Raw genomic sequence first — 22,500 nt, 5'->3', positions numbered from 1 at the left:
GGGGGGGGGGGGGCATGTGTGTGTGTGTGGGGGGGGCGTGTGTGTGTGTGTGTGTGGGGGGGGCGTGTGTGTGTGTGGGGCGTGGGGCGTGTGTGTGTGGGGGGCGTGTGTGTGTGTGTGTGTGTGTGGGGGGGGCATGTGTGTGTGTGTGGGGGGGGGTGTGTGTGTGTGTGGGGGGGGGCATATATGTGTTTGTGGGGGGCGTGTGTGTGTGTGTGGGGGGGGGGTGTGTGTGTGGGGGGGCATATGTGTGTGTGTGGGGGGTGTGTGTGTGGGGGGGGCGTGTGTGTGTGGGGGGGGGCGTGTGTGTGTGGGGGGGGGCGTGTGTGTGTGGGGGGGGGCGTGTGTGTGTGTGTGGGGCGTGTGTGTGTGTGTGTGTGGGGGGGGGGGGCGTGTGTGTGGCATATGTGTGTGTGTGTGTGTGTGTGTGTGTGTGTGTGTGTGTGTGTGTGTGTGTGTGTGTGTGTGTGTGTGTGTGTGTGTGGCATGTTTGTGTATGGCATGTGTGCCGCGGTACATTTTGAGGCTCGGGAGGATTAAAGCAGTGCTAATCGCCTGGACCAGAACTGTGCAGAACTGTGTCAGAACTGTGCAGAGGATTCCCAGAGAGATGCTGTGTCTGTGTATCTCCCTGAGCAGCTCTTCCAACGATCTAATGTTTTAGTATTTTTCTATACTGTGTTGAAGCAGGGGATCTCCAGAGGTGAACACCATTAATTTCAACTCCAAGGACCACCAACTTCCGAAGATATAGACCTCTGTAGGGGGTGCCGGTAGCCACTCTAGCTGGGGATTAAAGCTCCCGCACCGGACCAGTCCTAGCGGATACTGGCACCCCCTACGGAAGTTTATATCTCTGGAAGCAGGGGGTTCACAGAGTTGAAATGAATGGGGTTCACCGCCGGAGACCCCCTGCTTCTGTACAGTATATAAAAATAATAAAACACAGTAAAACATTAAACATACATACATCACCTCGATTCATTACCTTAGTGGCGAAGTACTAAGGTAATCAAAGGGTTAAATCCCAGAGAGAATCTGTGTCACCCTCAGTAGCTCTTACAGCGATCCAATGTTTTATTATTTTTATATGCCTTACTGAAGCAGGGGGTCTCCGAAGGTGAACCCCATTTAATTCAGCTCTGGGGACCTCCTCCTTCCGGAGATATAGACTCCATAGTGGGTGCTAGGAGCCACGCCGGCTGGGCCCACGTGGCAGGGCGTGGGAGCTTTACACCCCAGCCGGAGCAGCTACCGGCACCCCATATGGAGGTCTATATCTCCGGAAGCAGGGGGTCAACTAAGTTGAAATTAATGGGTTCACTTGCGGAGACCCCCTGCTTCAGTACAGATGTAAATATAATAAAACATGGGATTGCTGTAAGAGCTGTTCAGGGGGACACAGAGAGGCCACTTCTCTCTCTGTGACACCTCTGCAGAGCTTTTGCAGATTAGATAGAATTATCGCTGCGGTTGTCCCATTCAGAAGCAGGGACCCCTGCTGTGTTAATCCTCTAGGGCTGCTTACTGCTTTCTTGGCCACGATCGAGCCCTGGTCCAGTCGCGCTACGGCATCGCAACCTCTTTCGCCCACGGAAGCCATAAGTGTTGCTACATCTGTATAAGGATTTTCCAGTTTTGGTAAGTGAAGTATGGGGACACCTTTTCTATTTCATATTATTCATGTCCCGTGGAAGTAAGCAGAACTTAAGCAGTTCACAAGACCAAAACGTAGTAGTTTAAGAAAAAAAACACTCCACCAGGTTTTATAATCCTGACACAAAAGCAAAATTCATTTTATGTATGGTTCCTGACTTTATGGGGCATCTGAACTTAGATTCTCTAATTACACTACAATATGTCGCCTTTATTCAAATAGTTTATCTACTCAATGATGTTACTCTTGCCTCATAAAACGGTGTGGCAAAGTTATTTTTATATAATTGTATTTCCAATTGCTATTAATGTGGCAGATAAAAGCTGCTATTCCAAGTCATAAAAACAAACCTTTTTTAACTACTGCATCTATGAGCATTTGTCTTTTTCTTGTACACAGTATCTTAAGCTGCAGTTACTACTGTATTTACAGAGTTATCTATTTTAATGAATCGGATATTGTATTATGTTTTGCAGCACTGTGTTTCACAGCACAGTTCATGCATGTGACACTATTGCAGTACCATAAAATATTGTTCTTCTGCCAACATGAATCCGCTAGGAACGTCCTTCTAATTAAATATAATTAAATTATATTACAATGGTTTTAACCATACTGTGGAAAATTCTTATAATAGATTTGACTGCTTTTCCAAATTATATCTGTTGAGCTATGCAAAAATGGTTTTGGGTAAAACTTGGCAATTCTTTGGCATCGTAATTTCCAGATGCCCATATTTTTTTTTTATCCACAAATGAAACAAAAGTGCATCTTATATACTGTATAATGAACACATACTAAAATATCTCATATTAATGACATTTTAGTATATGTTCATTGGACCATTTTCACGGTGTAAATACTCAGCAGTAGTACTGCATGCTATCCTACAAACTAGTCCTCTAGAAGTGTGACTCAAATGCACAGACAAAACTATATCAGCCCTAATACACTATACAAATGAAATACCATACATAAAAATATAAATCCAAAAAATGTGAAGTGTATGTATCGGCATCTTCATCCTTTGTCGATCCACTGCTGGATGAAGGCCTCACCAATGATTTTCCAGGTACTGCAGTTGCAAGCCTCTCTTCCACGTCGCTCCAAGACATTTTCTGATTTCATCCTCCCATCTTAATTTTGGTGGAACAATATATCCGGCTACAGTGGGGTACTTGCCAACATTCAAATGAGGCTGGAATTGCAAGTTAGGCTGCGTCTGTAGAAGGCCTGTCAGCGCTGAGCTGTGCAGACGCTCCGCGATGAGCCCCGTCATCCTCAATGAAGATGTCTTGAGAGGGGGCTTCCGTGAGCGTCCGCAGGCGTGCTGAGGCGCAGGGATTTTCAGCTGACAGCAGCACCTGTTTCTGAGCGCGCTGTTGGCTGAAAACCTGCAATCGGAGCGAAGCAACGTCACGGCGCCATGACGTCGGCGCTTCACGGGCTATTGGCCCAGTGATGTCAGTGCCCCGCCTCCCGATCGCGCACGCTGGCTCGTCTTCGTGTGTGTGTGTGTTTGTATAGATAGATAGAGAGATGTAGATAGAGAGAGAGATGTAGATAGAGAGATGTAGAGATCAGGGTATCTCGAAAGCTCGCATAAATAGATGATCTCCTACCTTTTGCCAGCTCTTGCTGCCGGCGCCCCCCCTCCTCCATCAAATGACCCTGTGGGGTCATGTGACATCACGTCACCACGTGGGAGGGCTGGCAATGAGGTTACTCGGCTTCTGGCACAGGGGCGTGTTAATGTAACTGTTCTGATGTCTCCAGCCAGCAGATCCTTAGCCCAAGCCCCTCCTTATCGCCTCTTCCAGCAGTCACATGACAGCTCTCTGCAGTCATGAAGCTTGCTGTGTGTTGCATTGGCTCATGTGGTTGACATGCAGGAGTTAGGAGGGGGTGAGAATGTACATTTTATTTAGTTTTGGCGATTCCACAGCTTCCCTGTTTTCTGGGGGATATTTTCGGATTTCCCCGGTACTGCCCCCTCCCTGCCTGCTGTACACTTCATGTTGAGGAAGCATATCCTGCTGTCAGACTGGAAGTGGAGTCTGTGGTGGGATGGGGGGGTAGAGAGACTGAGACAGAGCTGTGAGCGGAAAAGAGAAAAAGTAGACCAAGCCCTATGCACATGTGTGTGTTCCCACTGATCTATGGAGGTACTGAAAAGCATAACATAGTACTCAATTACAACTAAACCACTACAGTGTAATATTTCATAGCAAAATCACTATTGTGAAATCAGAATGACTGACTGAGGTATAGAGAAGGATTTTAGTTTACTGTGACTGCATCAGATGTAATAGAATGACCAATAAATGTTTACAATGGGATTCATATGTGGTAATATGACAATGAAATGTCTTGTAATAAGTTCAAATTAATAAGAGAGTAATTCAGTATTTAAAATGACTGCCACAGGTGTATTTAGAGTGAGATTACATACTTAGAGATACAATGAGCTTTAGATACCTTCAGTTTCAGATAGAATAGGCTCATATACTGTACCCGAAAAGTCTACTTGCAAAGTTCCCTTTACTTGTTAGCAGCATACTATCCGAGAAGAACACTTTAAGTAACACATTTTGCTTTTATTGGCTGTAATTTATAAAGGTCATATGCCTACATGCAATATCTCCATACTGTTTTATACTGTTTTATACTGTTTAATACTAATGATAAATGGCATAACATTTAAATATATATATATATATTTAAATGTTATGCCATTTATCATTAGTATTACCTTTTTTTTATATTTGGTTAATGAAAACAGCTGAGGTAGCTTTGACAAAGTAGCATTAAAAAAAACACCCCCCCTCTCTCCGTCCTCTCTCTCCCCTCGTTCCCCTCTTTCCCCCCCTCTCCCCGCCTCCATGGGCTGAAGCAGGGAGAGAGCTGCCGCTCTGTGCCGCAGACACACACATATACACACACATACACACACACACACACCCTCTCTCTCTCTCCTTTCCACTCCGGAGGCTAAAGCAGGGAGAGGAGAGAGCTGCCGCACTGTACACACACACACACACACACACACAGAGGAGAGAGCTGCCGTGCTGCACCGCCGGGACACACATATTCCCTCCGGAGCCTGAAGCAGGTAGAGGAGAGAGCTGCCGCGCTGCGCCGCCCCTTGATCGTGGCGGCCATTTTTTCCCCTGTCATCCCCGTTATAACGCAGTCACATTATGGGGACCACAAGCACAGTGTTCTAGCAGGGTTCAGCTGTGTGTGTAGAGAGATGGGTAGAGAGAGATGGGTAGAGAGAGATGGGTAGACAGAGATGGGTAGACAGAGATGGGTAGAGAGAGATGGGTAGAGAGAGATGGTAGAGAGAGAGAGAGAGATGGTAGAGAGAGAGAGAGAGATGGTAGAGAGAGAGAGAGAGAGAGAGATGGTAGAGAGAGAGAGATGGTAGAGAGAGAGAGATGGTAGAGAGAGAGAGATGGTAGAGAGAGAGAGATGGTAGAGAGAGAGAGAGATGGTAGAGAGAGAGAGATGGTAGAGAGAGAGAGATGGTAGAGAGAGAGAGATGGTAGAGAGAGAGAGATGGTAGAGAGAGAGAGATGGTAGAGAGAGAGAGATGGTAGAGAGAGAGAGATGGTAGAGAGAGAGAGAGATGATAGAGAGAGAGAGATGGTAGAGAGAGAGAGAGATGGTAGAGAGAGAGAGAGATGGTAGAGAGAGAGAGAGATGGTAGAGAGAGAGAGAGAGAGAGAGAGAGATGGTAGAGAGAGAGATGGTAGAGAGAGAGAGAAAGATGGTAGAGAGAGAGAGAGAGATGGTAGAGAGAGAGAGAGAGAGATGGTAGAGAGAGAGAGAGATGGTAGAGAGAGAGAGAGATGGTAGAGAGAGAGAGATGGTAGAGAGAGAGAGATGGTAGAGAGAGAGAGATGGTAGAGAGAGAGAGATGGTAGAGAGAGAGATGGTAGAGAGAGAGAGAGAGATGGTAGAGAGAGAGAGATGGTAGAGAGAGAGAGATGGTAGAGAGAGAGAGATGGTAGAGAGAGATGGGTAGAGGGAGAGAGAGATGGGTAGAGGGAGAGAGAGATGGGTAGAGAGAGATGGTAGAGAGAGAGAGAGAGAGAGAGAGAGAGATAGTAGAGAGAGAGAGAGATGGTAGAGAGAGAGAGATAGTAGAGAGAGAGAGAGAGATGGTAGAGAGAGAGAGAGAGATGGCAGAGAGAGAGATGGTAGAGAGAGAGAGAGAGAGAGAAAGATGGTAGAGAGAGAGAGATGGTAGAGAGAGAGATGGTAGAGAGAGATGGTAGAGAGAGAGATGGTAGAGAGAGAGATGGTAGAGAGAGAGATGGTAGAGAGAGAGAGATGGTAGAGAGAGATGGGTAGAGAGAGATGGTAGAGAGAGAGAGATGGTAGAGAGAGAGAGATGGTAGAGAGAGAGAGATGGTAGAGAGAGAGAGATGGTAGAGAGAGAGAGATGGTAGAGAGAGAGAGATAATAGAGAGAGAGAGATGGTAGAGAGAGAGAGATGGTAGAGAGAGAGAGATGGTAGAGAGAGAGAGATGGTAGAGAGAGAGAGATGGTAGAGAGAGAGAGATGGTAGAGAGAGAGAGATGGTAGAGAGAGAGAGATGGTAGAGAGAGAGATATGGTAGAGAGAGAGAGAGATGGTAGGTAGAGAGAGAGAGAGATGGTAGGTAGAGAGAGAGAGAGATGGTAGAGAGAGAGAGAGAGAGATGGTAGAGAGAGAGAGAGAGAGATGGTAGAGAGAGAGAGAGAGAGAGAGAGAGAGAGAGAAAGATGGTAGAGAGAGAGAGATGGTAGAGAGAGAGAGATGGTAGAGAGAGAGAGATGGTAGAGAGAGAGAGATGGTAGAGAGAGAGAGATGGTAGAGAGAGAGAGATGGTAGAGAGAGAGAGAGAGATGGCAGAGAGAGAGATGGTAGAGAGAGAGAGAGAGATGGCAGAGAGAGAGATGGTAGAGAGAGAGAGATGGTAGAGAGAGAGAGAGAGAGAGAGATGGTAGAGAGAGAGAGAGATGGTAGAGAGAGAGAGATGGTAGAGAGAGAGAGAGAGAGAGATGGTAGAGAGAGAGAGAGAGAGAGAGATGGTAGAGAGAGAGAGATGGGTAGAGAGAGATGGGTAGAGAGAGAGAGAGAGAGAGAGAGAGAGAGATGGTAGAGAGAGAGAGAGAGATGGTAGAGTGTGTGAGTGTGTAGAGAGGAGAGAGAGAGAGAGATGGTTAGAGAGAGAGAGATGGTAGAGAGAGAGAGATGTAGAGTGAGAGAGATGGTTTGTGTGTGAGTGAGTGATGGTGTGAGAGAGAGTGGTAGAGAGTGAGGAGATGGTGAGTGAGAGGTTGGTGTGTGAGTGAGAGATGGTTGAGAGAGGTGTTGGTAGAGAGAGAGAGAGATGGTAGAGAGAGAGAGATGGTAGAGAGAGGAGAGTTGGTAGAGAGAGAGAGATGTTGTGAGAGAGAGAGAGTGGTAGAGAGAGAGAGAGATGGTAGAGAGAGAGAGAGATGGTAGAGAGAGAGAGAGATGGTAGAGAGAGAGAGATGGTAGAGAGAGAGAGATGGTAGAGAGAGAGAGATGGTAGAGAGAGAGAGATGGTAGAGAGAGAGAGATGGTAGAGAGAGAGAGATGGTAGAGAGAGAGAGATGGTAGAGAGAGAGAGAGAGAGAGAGAGAGAGAGAGATGGTAGAGAGAGAGATGGTAGAGAGAGAGAGAGAGAGATGGTAGAGAGAGAGAGAGAGTGAGAGATGGTAGAGATGGTAGGGAGATGGTAGAGAGAGAGAGAGAGAGAGAGAGAGAGAGAGAGAGATGGTAGAGAAAGAGAGAGAGAGAGATGGTAGAGAAAGAGAGAGAGAGAGATGGTAGAGAGAGAGAGAGATGGTAGAGAGAGAGAGAAGAGAGAGAGATGGGTATATATATATACACACACACACACACACACACACACACACACACACACACACACACACTGTATCAATCAAATCTTCAGAGAAAAATCACCTGTTTACCCTTAGTACACCTACCTCTAGTGTGTTAGAGGTTGAGTGAGTATTTTTTTTGTCCTGTAGACAATCAAATGTTCAGAACATTAAACACATTCATATGATAATGAAAAGGTGACAGTCACATCGCTTGTATGTGCATTCACATGTTACCATGGAAACATTCAAAGAGTTTGCCAGAAAACAGCAATTTCAGCACGAAATGATAAAAATGAAAAGAAAGAAAACCAGAAAATAGAGCTTTATATCCATTCCAAAGAAACATTCCACTAAATATATAATTGTTTATTATCTATTGCAGTACACGCCACTGATGTGCAGGTAGTTTGGCTGACCACACTGGCCATAAACCAAAACGTAAGGGGTGGTTTTAGTAAAAGCCACTATGAATATATTAAAGAAAAACATCAGTGATTTTAGTTTCAGCATGATAGTGCCTTATTAGAAAAAAAGAAAAGAAAAAATGTGTGTGGTGCTCTCAAGACAATCCGTATTTGCAAAAAAATAATAATTGAAATGGAAGACAACCCTGATAAATGATATGATAAAATGTCTCTAGGATGCAGCCCGGTAAAAATACTATCCCACAAAACCAGGTAGTAAGGAAAGTATCAATGACACCTGCAGGTGACCGGTAGATGAAACATCCTTAGAACAGACATAATGGCATGGACAACATGGAATAAACTCACTTGGGAATCTTCATCCACCATAAACTGCAAGTCCAATGTATCCAGTGTCCCAGGGTTGAATGTGCATCCGTTGATAGAGGATCTTAATGCAGAAACGAGGGAGGAAAAAACGAAGCACTATATCCAGCTGTGAATGCAGCAATGAAACCAACAGGAGTACGTTCCAAAAATAAAAAGCTATTTAATGGATCAGAACAAAGTAACAAAACACACCTACGCGTTTCGGACCTCTACAGTCCTTTATCAAGGTGAATACAACAATAAACTGCAGAGTGCAATTTATACTTACCACATAGAACGCATGGGCCAGTTGCAGGAACTTCCAGGTATGTCACATGGGTCGGGTACATGACCCATGACCCGTGACGCACACCCGTTCGCTCACGTAACCACGTCTCATAGTCAGTAACCTGGGGCAGCGTCATGCGCAAAGGGGTAGGAGAAACACTGTTTGCGTGTATACCAAACACACCCACAGCCAGTGCCTCCTACTCCGTGATGAAAACAACGCATGACGTCACTCCGTCGATCGACACGTGACCAACGTGGTCAGAACGCTTGGTGTAACTAAGCAACATGGCCCTATGCGTCCCGTGGTGTACATGCATCAAAACAAAAAAAAAACTTTATTAAAGACAAATAGTAAAAACACTCACGATGAGGGAATGCATGATTGTTTTAAAAACAAAATAGAAAATGAATTAATAACAATTAATGATAACCTATGATATCAGATTATCAAGATCCTCATTGTTAGTTGTACCGTATTGTAAGGGTATTACTGGAGCACACATATATTGTGAGATAAATATAATTATTCATAGAATAATACCACATAATCTGGCTCCACTACCCAAAGAGATGATGAAAAGAGACCTTATCTTTATATAATGTAACTTATTAGTATATCTCTCAGAGACATATTACTTGCAAATTTGCATAAGTCTAACAATATTACTCAATATACGTCTGCATCTTCTATCACACTCAAAGAAAGCTTAAATATTTAATATGGCACAATATCAAGTATCCAGCAGAAGAGACCCAATATCCCAATCTGAATTTAAACCATATGGGATACGCGTTTGTAAGGTAAATATCCAATAGAGTTCTCTTCTGTTTAGGATACTTAATCTGTTGCCACCTCGGATGGGACTAGGTACATGTTCAATACCCTGAACTGACATATTACTTGAATCACCCATACTGCAATGACTAAAATGTTGGGATACAGGATGACTTAAATCTTTTTTTATTATCAGTCTTAAGTGTTCGAGTATACGAACTTTCAGATTCCTAATAGTCCTCCCTATGTATTGTTTCCCGCAACCGCAACTTAACAGGTAAACCACATAAGTGGTGTCACAATTGATAAACGAATTCATGTAGTATTTTTTACCAGTTTTAAAGGAAAATAATTCTTTTTTACTATCCATATGTTTGCAAATTTTGCATTTGGAGCATGCATAGTTGCCCTTAGGTAATTTGTTAACTGGTGCTTTTTCTGAAGAAAACAAACTGCCCGATACATGATTGGCAATTGTTTTAGCTCTGCTGAATACTATCTTAGGTCCCTCCTCATATACAGAATGTAACAACGGATCTGCTGCTAACACTCCCCAATGTTTATAAATGGTTTCTCTAATTTTTTTAGATTGGTTGTTATGTTGAGTAACAAAATATGGAGAATGTAAAGGTTGTTTGGCTTTTTTGTTGTTTTTTACTTTATTAAGTAAAGCAGATCTGTCTAAAATGCTCACTTCCCTGAAAGTCTTATTAAGATCATCTCTCATATAACCTCTAGATTCAAAACGCTCCATCAGATCCTTAGATTGTTTTACAAAGTCCTCATCATTTGTACAAATCCTTCTGAGCCTAATGAGTTGGCTTTTTGGTATTCCTTTAATCAAGGATTTGGGGTGGCAGCTGTCAGCTCGCAAAAATGTGTTTCGTGAATTTTCTTTGCGATACACCGTGGTGATGATATTTTTGTGCATATCAACAGAAAGAAAGAAATCTAAAAAGTGAATGTGGTGAACATTGTGATTTGAAGTGAATTTCAAATTAAATTCATTATTATTTAAGTACTCTGTGAACAAAAAAAGAGAGTGTGTGTCCCCGTGCCAAATAAAGATCAGGTCGTCAATATAACGCCTATAGAACGTGATGAAGTGTCTATAGGGATTCTTATCTCCAAACACGTGGACCGATTCCCACCAACCTAGGAATAGGTTTGCGTAGGATGGGGCAAAACTAGTGCCCATCGCGGTTCCACGTGTCTGGAGATAAAAATCACCATCAAACATAAAGTAGTTGTGTGTTAACAAAAATTGGATAGCATTTAAAATGAAAGTGCTCTGTGCAGGTGAAAGTTCTGATTGCTGTAAATAAAACCTGACAGCTGCCAACCCATGCTCATGTACTATAACTGTACAATGATGTGATGTCAAGGCTTAACCATATAAAATTTGTTTCCCATCTGACGGAGTCAAGTTGAACCATGAGGTTGCTGCTATCTTTAATATGTGATGGCAGTGATTGTACAATAGACTGCAGAAAGTGGTCTACATATTTAGAAACACCATCTCCCAAAGATCCAATACTGGAGACTATCGGTCTCCCAGGTGGGGAGACCAACGTCTTGTGGATCTTTGGGAGATGGTGAAAAATGGGGATGATTGGAAAGCATTAAATAGCTTTTTATTTTTGGAACGTACTCCTGTTGGTTTCATTGCTGCATTCACAGCTGGATATAGTGCTTCGTTTTTTCCTCCCTCGTTTCTGCATTATGATAGTGCCCTATTGACACTATTGTAGCTTATGATTAACCCATGTAAACTTATATTGAAGTCTTGTCATTTACCCCCTAAGTATACAACAGGGTACTATTATAGGTCTGCAGCAGAACAAGCTGGTTCAGTTCTATACTGTACAATGTAATTGAACCACAACAATGTGAAACCAATTAATAAACGGTCAAATTGGAAAAGACTGAGTAAAATAATGATATACCTTGGATGCCCTCCGTTTCCTGTTTAGGAAACAGGATAACGAAAAACCATCATGTAATACTCCATTCTGTTGCGGCAATCTGTGGCTTTACTTCTGAGGAGGAGGCTATGGGCGTCGCCTCCTTCTGCAGTAAGGGAGACCTCTGACTTTAAATCTGTGTCCCCGTTTTTTCACAGGACTATAGTAAAGCACAAATACGCCAGGAATAACTAAAGATCGCAAAAGAGGCTTCTTAAAATTCTGCAAAGTATCAGTTTTTAGTTTTAGATTAGCTCTTTGCTCTACAGCAGGGGTGACCAACTCCAGTCCTCAGGGGCCACCAGGAGGTGGTGTAATGATATCCCTGCTTCAGCACAGGTGGCTCAGTCAGTGACTACAGCATCCCTAATCTACAGTATCTCTAATATATTGCATGCACACCTAAAAGTGTCCATGTTGAGCCTTCCATAAATCTAGTAGTTTTGCTTTAGTGGCTTGAGCACATTTCTGCCTTTCATCATCTCCGATACTTGACATTTTTACTCTGAGATACCTGAAACAATCCCCTTCTATGTGAATGTTTGTGTTGCAATTACTGTATGGTGTTACTGGTAATACTGATATAGGACAAAAATGCCTGTACTTTATCAGGAAAATCCCAGGATTTAACCAGGGCAATTCCATGACTGAATTGTTTCAAACATTGTTTTCAACCACTATATGTACTTTATGCTATTAAGTAGGTGTGCATTTTTTATCGAGTCGCACTGAGCTTTGAAAAGATGAGATATTCAATATTTTTTTAAATAATGTTGTGGTAACTACATTAAACAGGGATCTTTTCTCAGAATCACCATTTATTTTGCGGCCACTGGAGACTTTATGGCCTTAGGAGCTGAGGGGACCTGCAGAATATTACATTCTTCTCAGTTCTGAAGAGTAAAGCACATTTTCATAAAGATTTATATTTTTTTCAGAATTGTATTACATTAGTTACTTTAATTGTATTTTTATGGCACTGCAAAGTGAAAAGAAAATCTCATATATTATGTTTCTATTTGAACGATTTCCTTATATTTTTATTGCCACGACATAAAGAATGGTTATCTGAACAAGCTTTCACATTAATTGATTTCAGGCAACCGCAAACCCACCTAATCGTCCCCCAGACGTGGTAATGAATGATGTCACCACAGATGACCAGGTAATTTTACTGCTTCGTATAAAGAGATTTATTGCAGCTAAAGAAATCACAATGCATAGAGCTTAATAGAATTGCAATATCAGCAACACACTTCCTTTTTTTGTAATAATTTACGTACTTTGCTAAACCTGTGTTTAGTGGAAATTTGTCAAATCTACATTATAATACTAAAACAGATAAATTTTACTGTGAAAAGTCATCTTTATAAGAAAATGGCGTACTATTAATTTACTTTTAAAAGTGGGTTTAAGGTGACATTCCCTTGTAGCAGGGAAAAATACATGCTTTTTTTTTTTTTTTTTTTGCACAATTTCACAATGTACTTTTGCTTCCTGAGAAATATGCAATCATCCTAAAAATGGAAGTTGTACTTTATTTGTAACCTTTAAACAATGTTTTTTTTTTTTAATTATTGCTACGTGTCCTCTGCAAATTAATTTATTTTTTTGTAGTGTCCTCTATTATATCAATTAGGGTCTCCCCCTCCCCCCCAGATTTTAAGTTGGGGTCCCCCCTCCCCCCAGGTTTTCAGTTGGGGCCCCTGTATCTGCAACAATCAGCTAGGGCCCCCCAGATCCTCCCGGTCATCAGTTGATGCCATCACCCTGCTGAACAACTTGTCGGCAACTCCCCTCCCCCGCGTCAACCGTAACATCTCGGCTTCCCCCCTCTGCTGAAAAACCTGTCAGCACCCACGTTTAACAGATTTAAATCAGAGGTGGGGGAGGGGGAGCCACAATGTCATCCGTTGCGACTTCTTGTTGGCCTGTGGTTTGGTGGCCATTTTGTTTCTCTGAAATGGGTGGAGAACTCCAGCACTGGATACTGTAAGTAAGTTGGAAAGGGTGGGGGGTCCTGGAACTGAAAGTAGAGCAGTCTAGCTCCAACGGACCACCTGGTTTCAATCCTGCTAATAAATAAATCTAAACGAAAATTATCAGCCGGGATAGCTGCTTAAAAATGGTGTGATATTAATGTAAAATATAAAAACCCAAAAATCCAAAATACTGATCTGCAGCAGTGATGTATCATCAGTATTAGGTATTCTAGCAAATCATTTAGTTTATTTGTGTCTTCATGTCAGCTATGGAGAGCGATATGTTCGGTATGTGAAATTATATTGATGTCTGTTACCTGGAACTTTCTGTACCAAGAAAATGCTTCGCCGCAGCAGTAGCGAGGAAGCCACCAGTTCAACCTTTTCAAAATGCATCTAGCTTTCAAATGCATTAAGAAAAATTAAACAAGAAGACAACTTAAAATGTTGAACATATCACCACCATTAAGTTTCACGTTGTTGTTTTTTTGTTTTGTTTTTTAACTGGATTCTAAATGTTTTTTGGGGCATTGCTTGTGACCTATTTTTTTTAACCACAATGTTGACCACTCTCAAATCCGTTATATAGCTTCCTTTTCTGTGGTGTTTTGTTTAGATTATTTGTGTGTGTGTGTGTGTGTGTGTGTGTGTGTGTGTGTACACATACACACTGTACAGATGCAGTGGCCGTTATTGAAACACTTCACGCAGTGTGTACCTCGGAATACCCATGTCATGGCGCGTGATTTCTTCCAACCGCAGCGCAGGCGAGTGCAGAAAATGGCATTTTAGTGTTCTGGCTTTTAAACACCTGAAATTGACACAGTAGCACAGTACTGTACACATTACAATTCATTCATTTCATTGCACACAATCCGTGAAATTCAAACAAAGCAACCGTGCTAAATGTGTGCCTGGGGCGATTGGCCGCGTGGAGTACAGCAGAACACACGAAAACGGCGCCGTGATTTGTTCGAATAACGACCGCTGCATCTGTAGTTGCAATCCGGAGATGGCCTGCGAAATCATAGAATTTAGACTGAGCTCTGATTCCCATGATACATACTTAACGGTGAAGTTACCATTCTTAAACAAAATGACTGACAAATCTCATGGGTCCTGCCAGCCAATAGGAAACCCGAAAGTATTACCGGTAACTTCACTGATAAGCAGGGGTGGATTGTAGGTACATTCCGACTTGGGCGATCCCTGGAAGAGCCGCCCTCCTCCTGCAGTATCGTTGCTTCGTGGGATGTCACGTTGCCGTGACAACATTGTGCCACCTGAAGCAGCAACGTCATGACACTGTGATGCTGCAGGAGGAGATGCCGCTCCAGAGAAGGTAAGACACCCCCTTGGCTTTCTAGTTTACCATGATGTCCTTTCATTTTATAACAATATTTGATGATTCAATACCAGTTTATTTTTTAAAGTCGCTTTCATCTGAGATGTTAATTTCTGATTAAAATAAATAAAATCTTTCTATCCCCCACACACAAACAACACCCATTTTTTTTTATGTTGGGCTATGTTTCATGTATGGTTTTCTATAAAATAGTATGTAAATGTATTATGTTGCAGTTTTCTAAAATAAGAGCTGTTGCTTATTTTGGTGATTTCATGCCTTGAGAAATGGCATCTTTTGGCAGATGATGAAACAGCGTTTCTGTTTTGCATTTTGAAGTTTGATGAATTATTCATTTTCACCCTCAAGGGGGCAGGTAATGCGACTAAAGAGCTTGAAGTATCATCTGCTTATTGTTGCCTTGCCAAATATTGAACCAGTGCTTCAAATCAATAAGTTAAAAGAAAGTACATGATTGACAAATGAAGAAATTAAGTTGTACCACTGTCTGTAATTCTGGGTTCAGCTTTTTATCTACTTTCATTTTCAGCTTTATGTCCACTGAATCAAAACCATATTATTATTATTAATTCTTCAAATTGTAAGAGTCCAAGAAATACGTGCTTATCAGTTGAAAAGTAACACAATGAATAACGTATCAAACTTCTCTACTCAGACTGAATACTGTACAAGGGGATATGGTTTCATACAGGTGTTTTTATCTTCTCTCTTCCACAAGAAGTGGAAAGTGTTGTCCTTCTTGTCCATCTCAGTTAAAAGTTAAGAACATTTTGCCTAAAACTTCCATTGCCAATGTGACTGGTTAATGGAGAAAAATTCCCTATTTTGATTAAACTTCTGAAAATCTCGCATACCTTTGGTAACTACTTACCAGATCTTGGAAAACTTAAAGATTCTAATAAGCACATTTTTGTAGCAGTTGAAACATGCTTTCCCTTGTTGCTCCAATGCAATTAAGGATTTCTTATATCATGCAATCTTAAAATCATATGCTTGCACCTTTAGATAAAACATTATGCAGACATAATAGACGAATAAAAGATATGAGTAGAGATTTGTTTAAATAATAGGGAAAGTCTGCTACCTTCATGTGTTTCTATTTGTCTTTTATATGACTTCTATCTCCTCTGTCATCATTTTAATCATTGTCCCCGTAGGGCTCCTATTCAATGTGGTGATTGGTAGTAAATGATGCATTCACTTTCATTCATTGGAATGTTAATGGGTATTTAACTGTGTGTTATCCCATTTCTTACTGCATTCCAAAAACAGGTAAGAGACACAGGGAGATTCACTAAGTTCCGCAGCAGGTTAATGTACCTTATCCGGTGTAAAGTGCCTTGCAAGTTAATGGCATTTAATGTTGTATCAGACGCTGCAACAGTCGTTCGTGAATCTCCCTCATAATGTTGTTTCATTGCACAATTCTAAAAAAGAATAGATGAGATGTCTACTTTCTTTTTCTTTCCCCCGGGTTAATGTACGAAATTTAGTTGGTGGAAGAAAGTAAATTAAGATATAAGGGGCCAGAGGGAATGAATGAAGGGAGTGATAAATGGGGGGATGTGAGTGGAAAGAGAAAGAAGGGGAAATTAGTAGAGCGTAAATAGTGGGGAGAGGGAGAGGGAGAGGGAAAGGTAAAGGTGAGTAGAAAAGTGATAGAGATAAGAGTGTGAGAGATTGTGGAATCAGTAAGAGAGAAAAGGGGAGGATGCAAGTGGGGAGAGAAAAAGGGAATGGTGAGAAATGATGGTAAAAGAGGAGGAAGGGGATGGGTTGAGTTAAAGAATGAGAAGTACAAGGGAAGACAGAACTAATTGAAGGAGAATAATCTCTCCATTTTTTACATTTACATTTCACATTCAAATTTGATCTTCTAGTTTATGTTGTTCTCCATCGGTTAACAGACGTGACACCTCTGTTACATTGACCTTTCACCATACTGTAACTTGAAGAAATAGTCTGGAACAAGTAACAAACAGAGGCACCAATACCTTTACACAAAACAGCGTTCATCATCAGTCAGTCTGGTATCCCTTTAGGCTTTAATCTCGTTAAGAAAATCCCATGTATCTCTCTTGTACACAGTGAAGTTAAGTAAAGTGCAACAATGTTTATTCTTGTATAGGAATAATGCCACAGCCTTTTGATTAGAAGTTGATTTTTCACTTGGGGACACTGAGAGTGGACAGCCAGCTTGCTTTTCTGGTAGTTTTACAAGTGGCCTTTTCTTAGGTCTGCAGGCAAAACTGAAAATTGGCTCGGACAGAAAGTCTTTCACCGTCCTTTCTTATCTGGCTGAATTCCTAAATTGTTAAGAAATATGATTTGACAGTTTGCATTATTAATTGGAGAATAATCAGACAACGTCAAATTGACTTCACTCATGTCCATAATAATTGATTTTTTCCCCCCCTTTTTTCCCTGCCTGTACAATCAGTCCTCGGTTATCCAACGGAATCTGTGCTTGAAGTAGCGTTGGTTAGTGAAACCGCTGTAAAGTGAGTCCCATGTTAATCAGTGGCGGTGAGCGTTGGATAACACATTCAGGCGTCGAAAAACGGCCCTTAGGGTTGCATTGTAAAGCGTTGGATATGCCATTCGTTGTAAAGTGAAACGTTGGATAACGGGGACTGCTTGTATAAGCTAAATATGTATTCTCTAGTGTGCACTGTTATGGGATAAAAGCCGGTGTTCCATCTCATCAGAGGTTTGGAAATCTGTATAAACCAATATTGACATGTTTCTTCTCCTCCCAACTCTGCCACAAGATGGCTTTCTGAGTATCTTAAAAGAATACTAGCGGGGATAAGTTGTCTATATTCTGTTGTTAATGTTTATTCTGTATATCTTTGTCTTGCTGAGAAGAGAAGCTATAATTGAACGTATTAATGCAATACTTGGATACTGATCTTAAAGGGCTGAGCAGAGAGATGCTTTATGTATGGTAGAAGTAAAGAAAAATGTATTTCTATGCTTTATTATCTCCATAATATTTTTTTGTTCACCACACAGAATTGAAATTCAGTGGAACTTAAATGGAAAGGAAAAAAGTAACGTGGTGGGAGAAAGGTTAGGAAAATAGTCTGTATGTGAAATCAATTATGGGATCTCAAAATAACGAAAAACCTCTACCATACAGAGTCCAGTAAAGACATTAAATACGCAAGTGCATTTCCCGCAGGATTTAAACGCCATGTTCTGGTCTCTGCATGGTCATATAGTGTTGTAACTGCAGGTATGAAGTCTCTGGGTATGGGCACCACTGCAGATCAGTGCCCCTGCAGCTGCCTTTGCTCTTCCCTGGCCCTCTAGCAGGACCAGAGGTATAGGGTATCACTCACTCTCCCACAAGGGGAAGAGGAACAGGGTAGGCCAAGCTCCAGGCAATCCTGTGTGATCCCTGGCTCCCTCAAGGGGGAGAGGCACTACTAAATTTGAAGCGGCACTGCCCTTAAGTACAGTTAGGAGGAGGGCACCAGGTCAGTCCCATGATTGGACATGCTCAGGCCTGATGGCACAGCCTCCCACTGTCACTCAAGTGCAGCACCAAGGAGGGGAAAAAACCCCATGTTGACTATTGGCAGACTTGATTCTAGCAGGGCTTACTGCCAGGACTAGGGTGGGTTAGTAGCCAAAGGTGGCATGGCTACATCCTCCCTCTGGGGGAACCCCAACGACCCCGCTTGGGGCTTAAATTTTCGGGTACATCCTGTAGATGTGTATCCTGGAACATAACAAGAAACATTGCACAAAGAAATGATCACATTTGATATACATGATAAAACTCCTGTGAACACAGCACATTACAGCTTAATTTGAAAAAACATGAAATGGCTACTTTACCAGAAACATGGGTCCCTCCCAACATTGAGAATCTCATCAGTAATAGTGCTCTGGTCCTGGTTTACATACTAGAGTTCCTGAATCATCAGGCACCGTGATAGAGAACACCCTCTTATGGTGCCGTTCAGACACGTATTCCACCCGGTCCATGTATACTGACCTCCCCACTTTACAGGCCTTCACTAAATAGGATACCCTTTCATCCACATTATGAAAGGTGCTCCTACTGTGTTCTATAACATAAGCCCCAACTCTCTATCAGCCACCTCTCCCGATTCTCGTCAATCTCCCTCATCAACAGTTCCTGGACATAAGGATACTCGAACCCGTGCGAATGTCGATACTTTTGTACTACATGCCGCTCAGCTCGGCTGATTTTAGTTAACCTGCTGCCTTCAGCCCGGCCTGGCTGAACCCAGAACAACAGTTTCTGCACTGGGGGTTTGTAAGCATCTAAGGCCACTCCCTTGCACTATGCCCAACCTAATCTCTTGCTCTCTGCGTCTCATGGCCTCTGCAATAAAAAATATATATGTGCGCGCGGTCCCAAAAGTTCTTATATGTCCCAAACAGTGTGATTAAAGGTCTCTCTGCAGCTCTTCACTCTCCCGTGATCAGCGGGGCAAACAACCGAATACAACCATACATATAGCAGGGCGCAAAAAGAGAAGAGAAAACACACTATTAGTATAAATTTAAAAGTAATTAGTATTTATAATATGCATGAAATAACACTTACATAAAAACGGATCACAATGGATCCAAACAGCACTGGGGGAGCTCCAAGGAGGGGTAGATGAGAGTGCTGTATTGTCACTAATGTCAGATCTCAAAAACGACATGATGTTCCAGTAACAAAGTTCTTAAGGCTCCAATATCCAAAATCCACCCTTGCACCTCGCTCAAAACACACCACAGGGAAGTTTACAAACACAGCTGCCCGGAGGAACGTGATAACGCTGTCTCTCTGCTGCGTGTGACGTCACCTCTACGCGTTTCGCGTCATACGACGCTTCGTCAGGAGGTATGATTGACAGCATGGACGTCCAGTTAAAATACAAGAGAGCTGAACAAACCCACCAGTGGGATTCATTCATTCTCCTAATAGCATTGTAACGTTATAGGCTACCATACCTATTCAATCAGTGTTGGGACAACAATATACATACACAGAAATACACCATTATTGACACATGAATTGTCTATCTCACACTATTAAGGTACTAACTATATATATGAAAATTAAACTTACAATGATATCCCTAAAACTTATGATGAAACATACTACACATGATATTTAAATGGCAATCTTAATGTAGGTGTTACTAAACTGATGACCCACAATTATAACATAACTCTAATACATAAAACTATTACATAAATGTGCTCCCCTAACTGTTATGAACATAAATTTATATAACAAAAACATATAACCTTATTCATTGAAATGAGTGATCACCTAACTAATACATACACCACATATGTATTAAACTAATAACCCACAATTATAACATAACTCTATTTCATATGATCCCCTAACTATTTCTAGCTATTATAAACATCTAAAATAAACATCTAAAATGACTCCTATACGATAAACATGATTACATAAATTTATAAAACATATGACCTAGCAAAAAAAAAAAGAAACATGTATAATGTAGATAATCAATAGTAAATTATACAAATTGTTCATACACTTAATTGCATATTTAATACATTTTCACACATTATTCACACATTTCTAACATTTGATACACACTTCTCCAGGGAGTCATTATAAAGTAATTACTTTAAAAGCAATTATGGTCTGATGGCCTCTGCAGCCGCCTCGGAGCTGAACTTTCCTACCGCCCATCAATGATCTATTGTTTCCTCAGTTTCTAACAGAAAACCGGTGTGGTCCATGTACGGCACAAAATGAGGGGCCCATCAGGGAAGTGTTGGAGCTGGCTTTGCTGAGGTAGATACAGGTGGTTGGAAGGGAGCCACAGTCGCAGGAACATCCAAAAAATAAAAGGAAATATAATAGTGCAATATGTTGTGATAAAGCGAATTTTGAGATGTCTTGGCTCTATAGAGTGTCTACTTACAATAAGTAGGTGTATAAAAAAAGCGTATTGCAAAGTAAGGTGGTGTGTAGCAGGCTGCAGAGACAGGATCCTCGCGAGTTTGAGGTGAAGGAGATCTCACTCAGGTACACATGCCACAGGAAAAGATACAGAAAAGACCATAGTACAGATCGGACAAAATCAGTTTGTATTAAAAGCAGGGTAAAAGTTGTACTTACAATAAGTACATAAACAATGTACACGTAGCGTTTACTTTAGAGGTGAAACCGGCGTCTATGTGGGTAGCCTCTAGCTGCTGCAACTCCCAGTCCTCCTCGTCGGATCGCGATGACTGGCGTCTGACGTCACTACCGGCGCAAGGGTGACGGCTTCCGATCCGGAACACAGAGGTTGGCAGACAGCAGGGGGACCGCAGACTAGGCACCTTCTCCTTCTGGGCAGCTGTGCAGGCTGCAGGAATAGGCTCAACGCATTTCGCTGTGTTACACCACAGCTTCCACAGCGAAACGCGTCGAGCCTATTCCTGCAGCCTGCACAGCTGCCCAGAAGGAGAAGGTGCCTAGTCTGCGGTCCCCCTGCTGTCTGCCAACCTCTGTGTTCCGGATCGGAAGCCGTCACCCTTGCGCCGGTAGTGATGTCAGACGCCAGTCATCGCGATCCGACGAGGAGGACTGGGAGTTGCAGCAGCTAGAGGCTACCCACATAGACGCCGGTTTCACCTCTAAAGTAAACGCTACGTGTAAATTGTTTATGTACTTATTGTAAGTACAACTTTTACCCTGCTTTTAATACAAACTGATTTTGTCCGATCTGTACTATGGTCTTTTCTGTATCTTTTCCTGTGGCATGTGTACCTGAGTGAGATCTCCTTCACCTCAAACTCGCGAGGATCCTGTCTCTGCAGCCTGCTACACACCACCTTACTTTGCAATACGCTTTTTATACACCTACTTATTGTAAGTAGACACTCTATAGAGCCAAGACATCTCAAAATTCGCTTTATCACAACATATTGCACTATTATATTTCCTTTTATTTTTTGGATGTTCCTGCGACTGTGGCTCCCTTCCAACCACCTGTATCTATTCCATTTGAGGGGGATCTGTACATATCCCCCACAGGAAGGTTGAGACATCGTTTAAGTTACTTATATATTTTTTCCTGTGTGAATCTATCATTATACCACTGCACTTTTATTTAGCGCCTATCTAAATCATTCTGGTTTCATCATTTGCTGAGGTAGACCCAGTACAGGAGGTGGCGGTGGAAAATCCAGACGTGTCTGACATTACGGACATCGCATACTGACTAGCCCCACTGGTCACACTACACACATCCTCATTATCACTTACATAGTTCCCATCCTCAGTTGTCCCAAACACGGTTGTCCCAGCACGTCGACACCAGGTCGTTGTACGGGTGTGGCATTGTCGTCATCCGCATGGACATCGGCACCGGAAGGTACCTCCATCGACACCGGAGAATCCCTGGATAGGCCGCTGGGCACCTCTGAGATTGGCAGGCTCATCCGCCTCTCGGGTCTCACGGTGGCGGTCATCAGGACTGGACTCCTCCGTCTCTCTGAGCCACTGGAACTGGTCTGTTCCTTCGGAGCTTCGGTCGGCATATTCAACAACGGTCGAAACACCGTAGAAGACCGTCTGCTACTAGCACGGGATGATTGTAGGGACACCTCCGCGGGGGAGAGACACCCGATCATTTCCGAGTCATCAGCGGCAATCAGCAGAGCCTTTCCCAGCCCCTGCAAACAACGGTGTCTCATCACCCAGGCAGTCCTCTTACCCGGTTGCTCATGGGCTGGTTCCGGCTCACAGACTGTCTCTGATTACTCTGCGGGAACCGGGTCC

At 42.4% G+C, this 22,500-nt stretch overlaps 1 protein-coding gene across 1 annotated transcript in view; it reads left to right on the top strand.

Moving 5' to 3' along the window:
* HSD17B4 (hydroxysteroid 17-beta dehydrogenase 4) overlaps nucleotides 1-22,500 on the top strand; it is a 155,279-nt gene that overhangs the window by 84,359 nt on the left and 48,420 nt on the right. The window contains exon 15 of the mRNA XM_075601069.1: nucleotides 12,466-12,531. Coding sequence (XP_075457184.1) covers nucleotides 12,466-12,531 — 66 coding nt within the window. The remainder of the gene's footprint in view (nucleotides 1-12,465; nucleotides 12,532-22,500) is intronic.

Source organism: Ascaphus truei, chromosome 1 (genome assembly GCF_040206685.1).
Source record: "Ascaphus truei isolate aAscTru1 chromosome 1, aAscTru1.hap1, whole genome shotgun sequence".
Lineage (NCBI taxonomy): Eukaryota > Metazoa > Chordata > Amphibia > Anura > Ascaphidae > Ascaphus > Ascaphus truei.
This window is presented reverse-complemented; position numbering and strand designations above follow the sequence as displayed.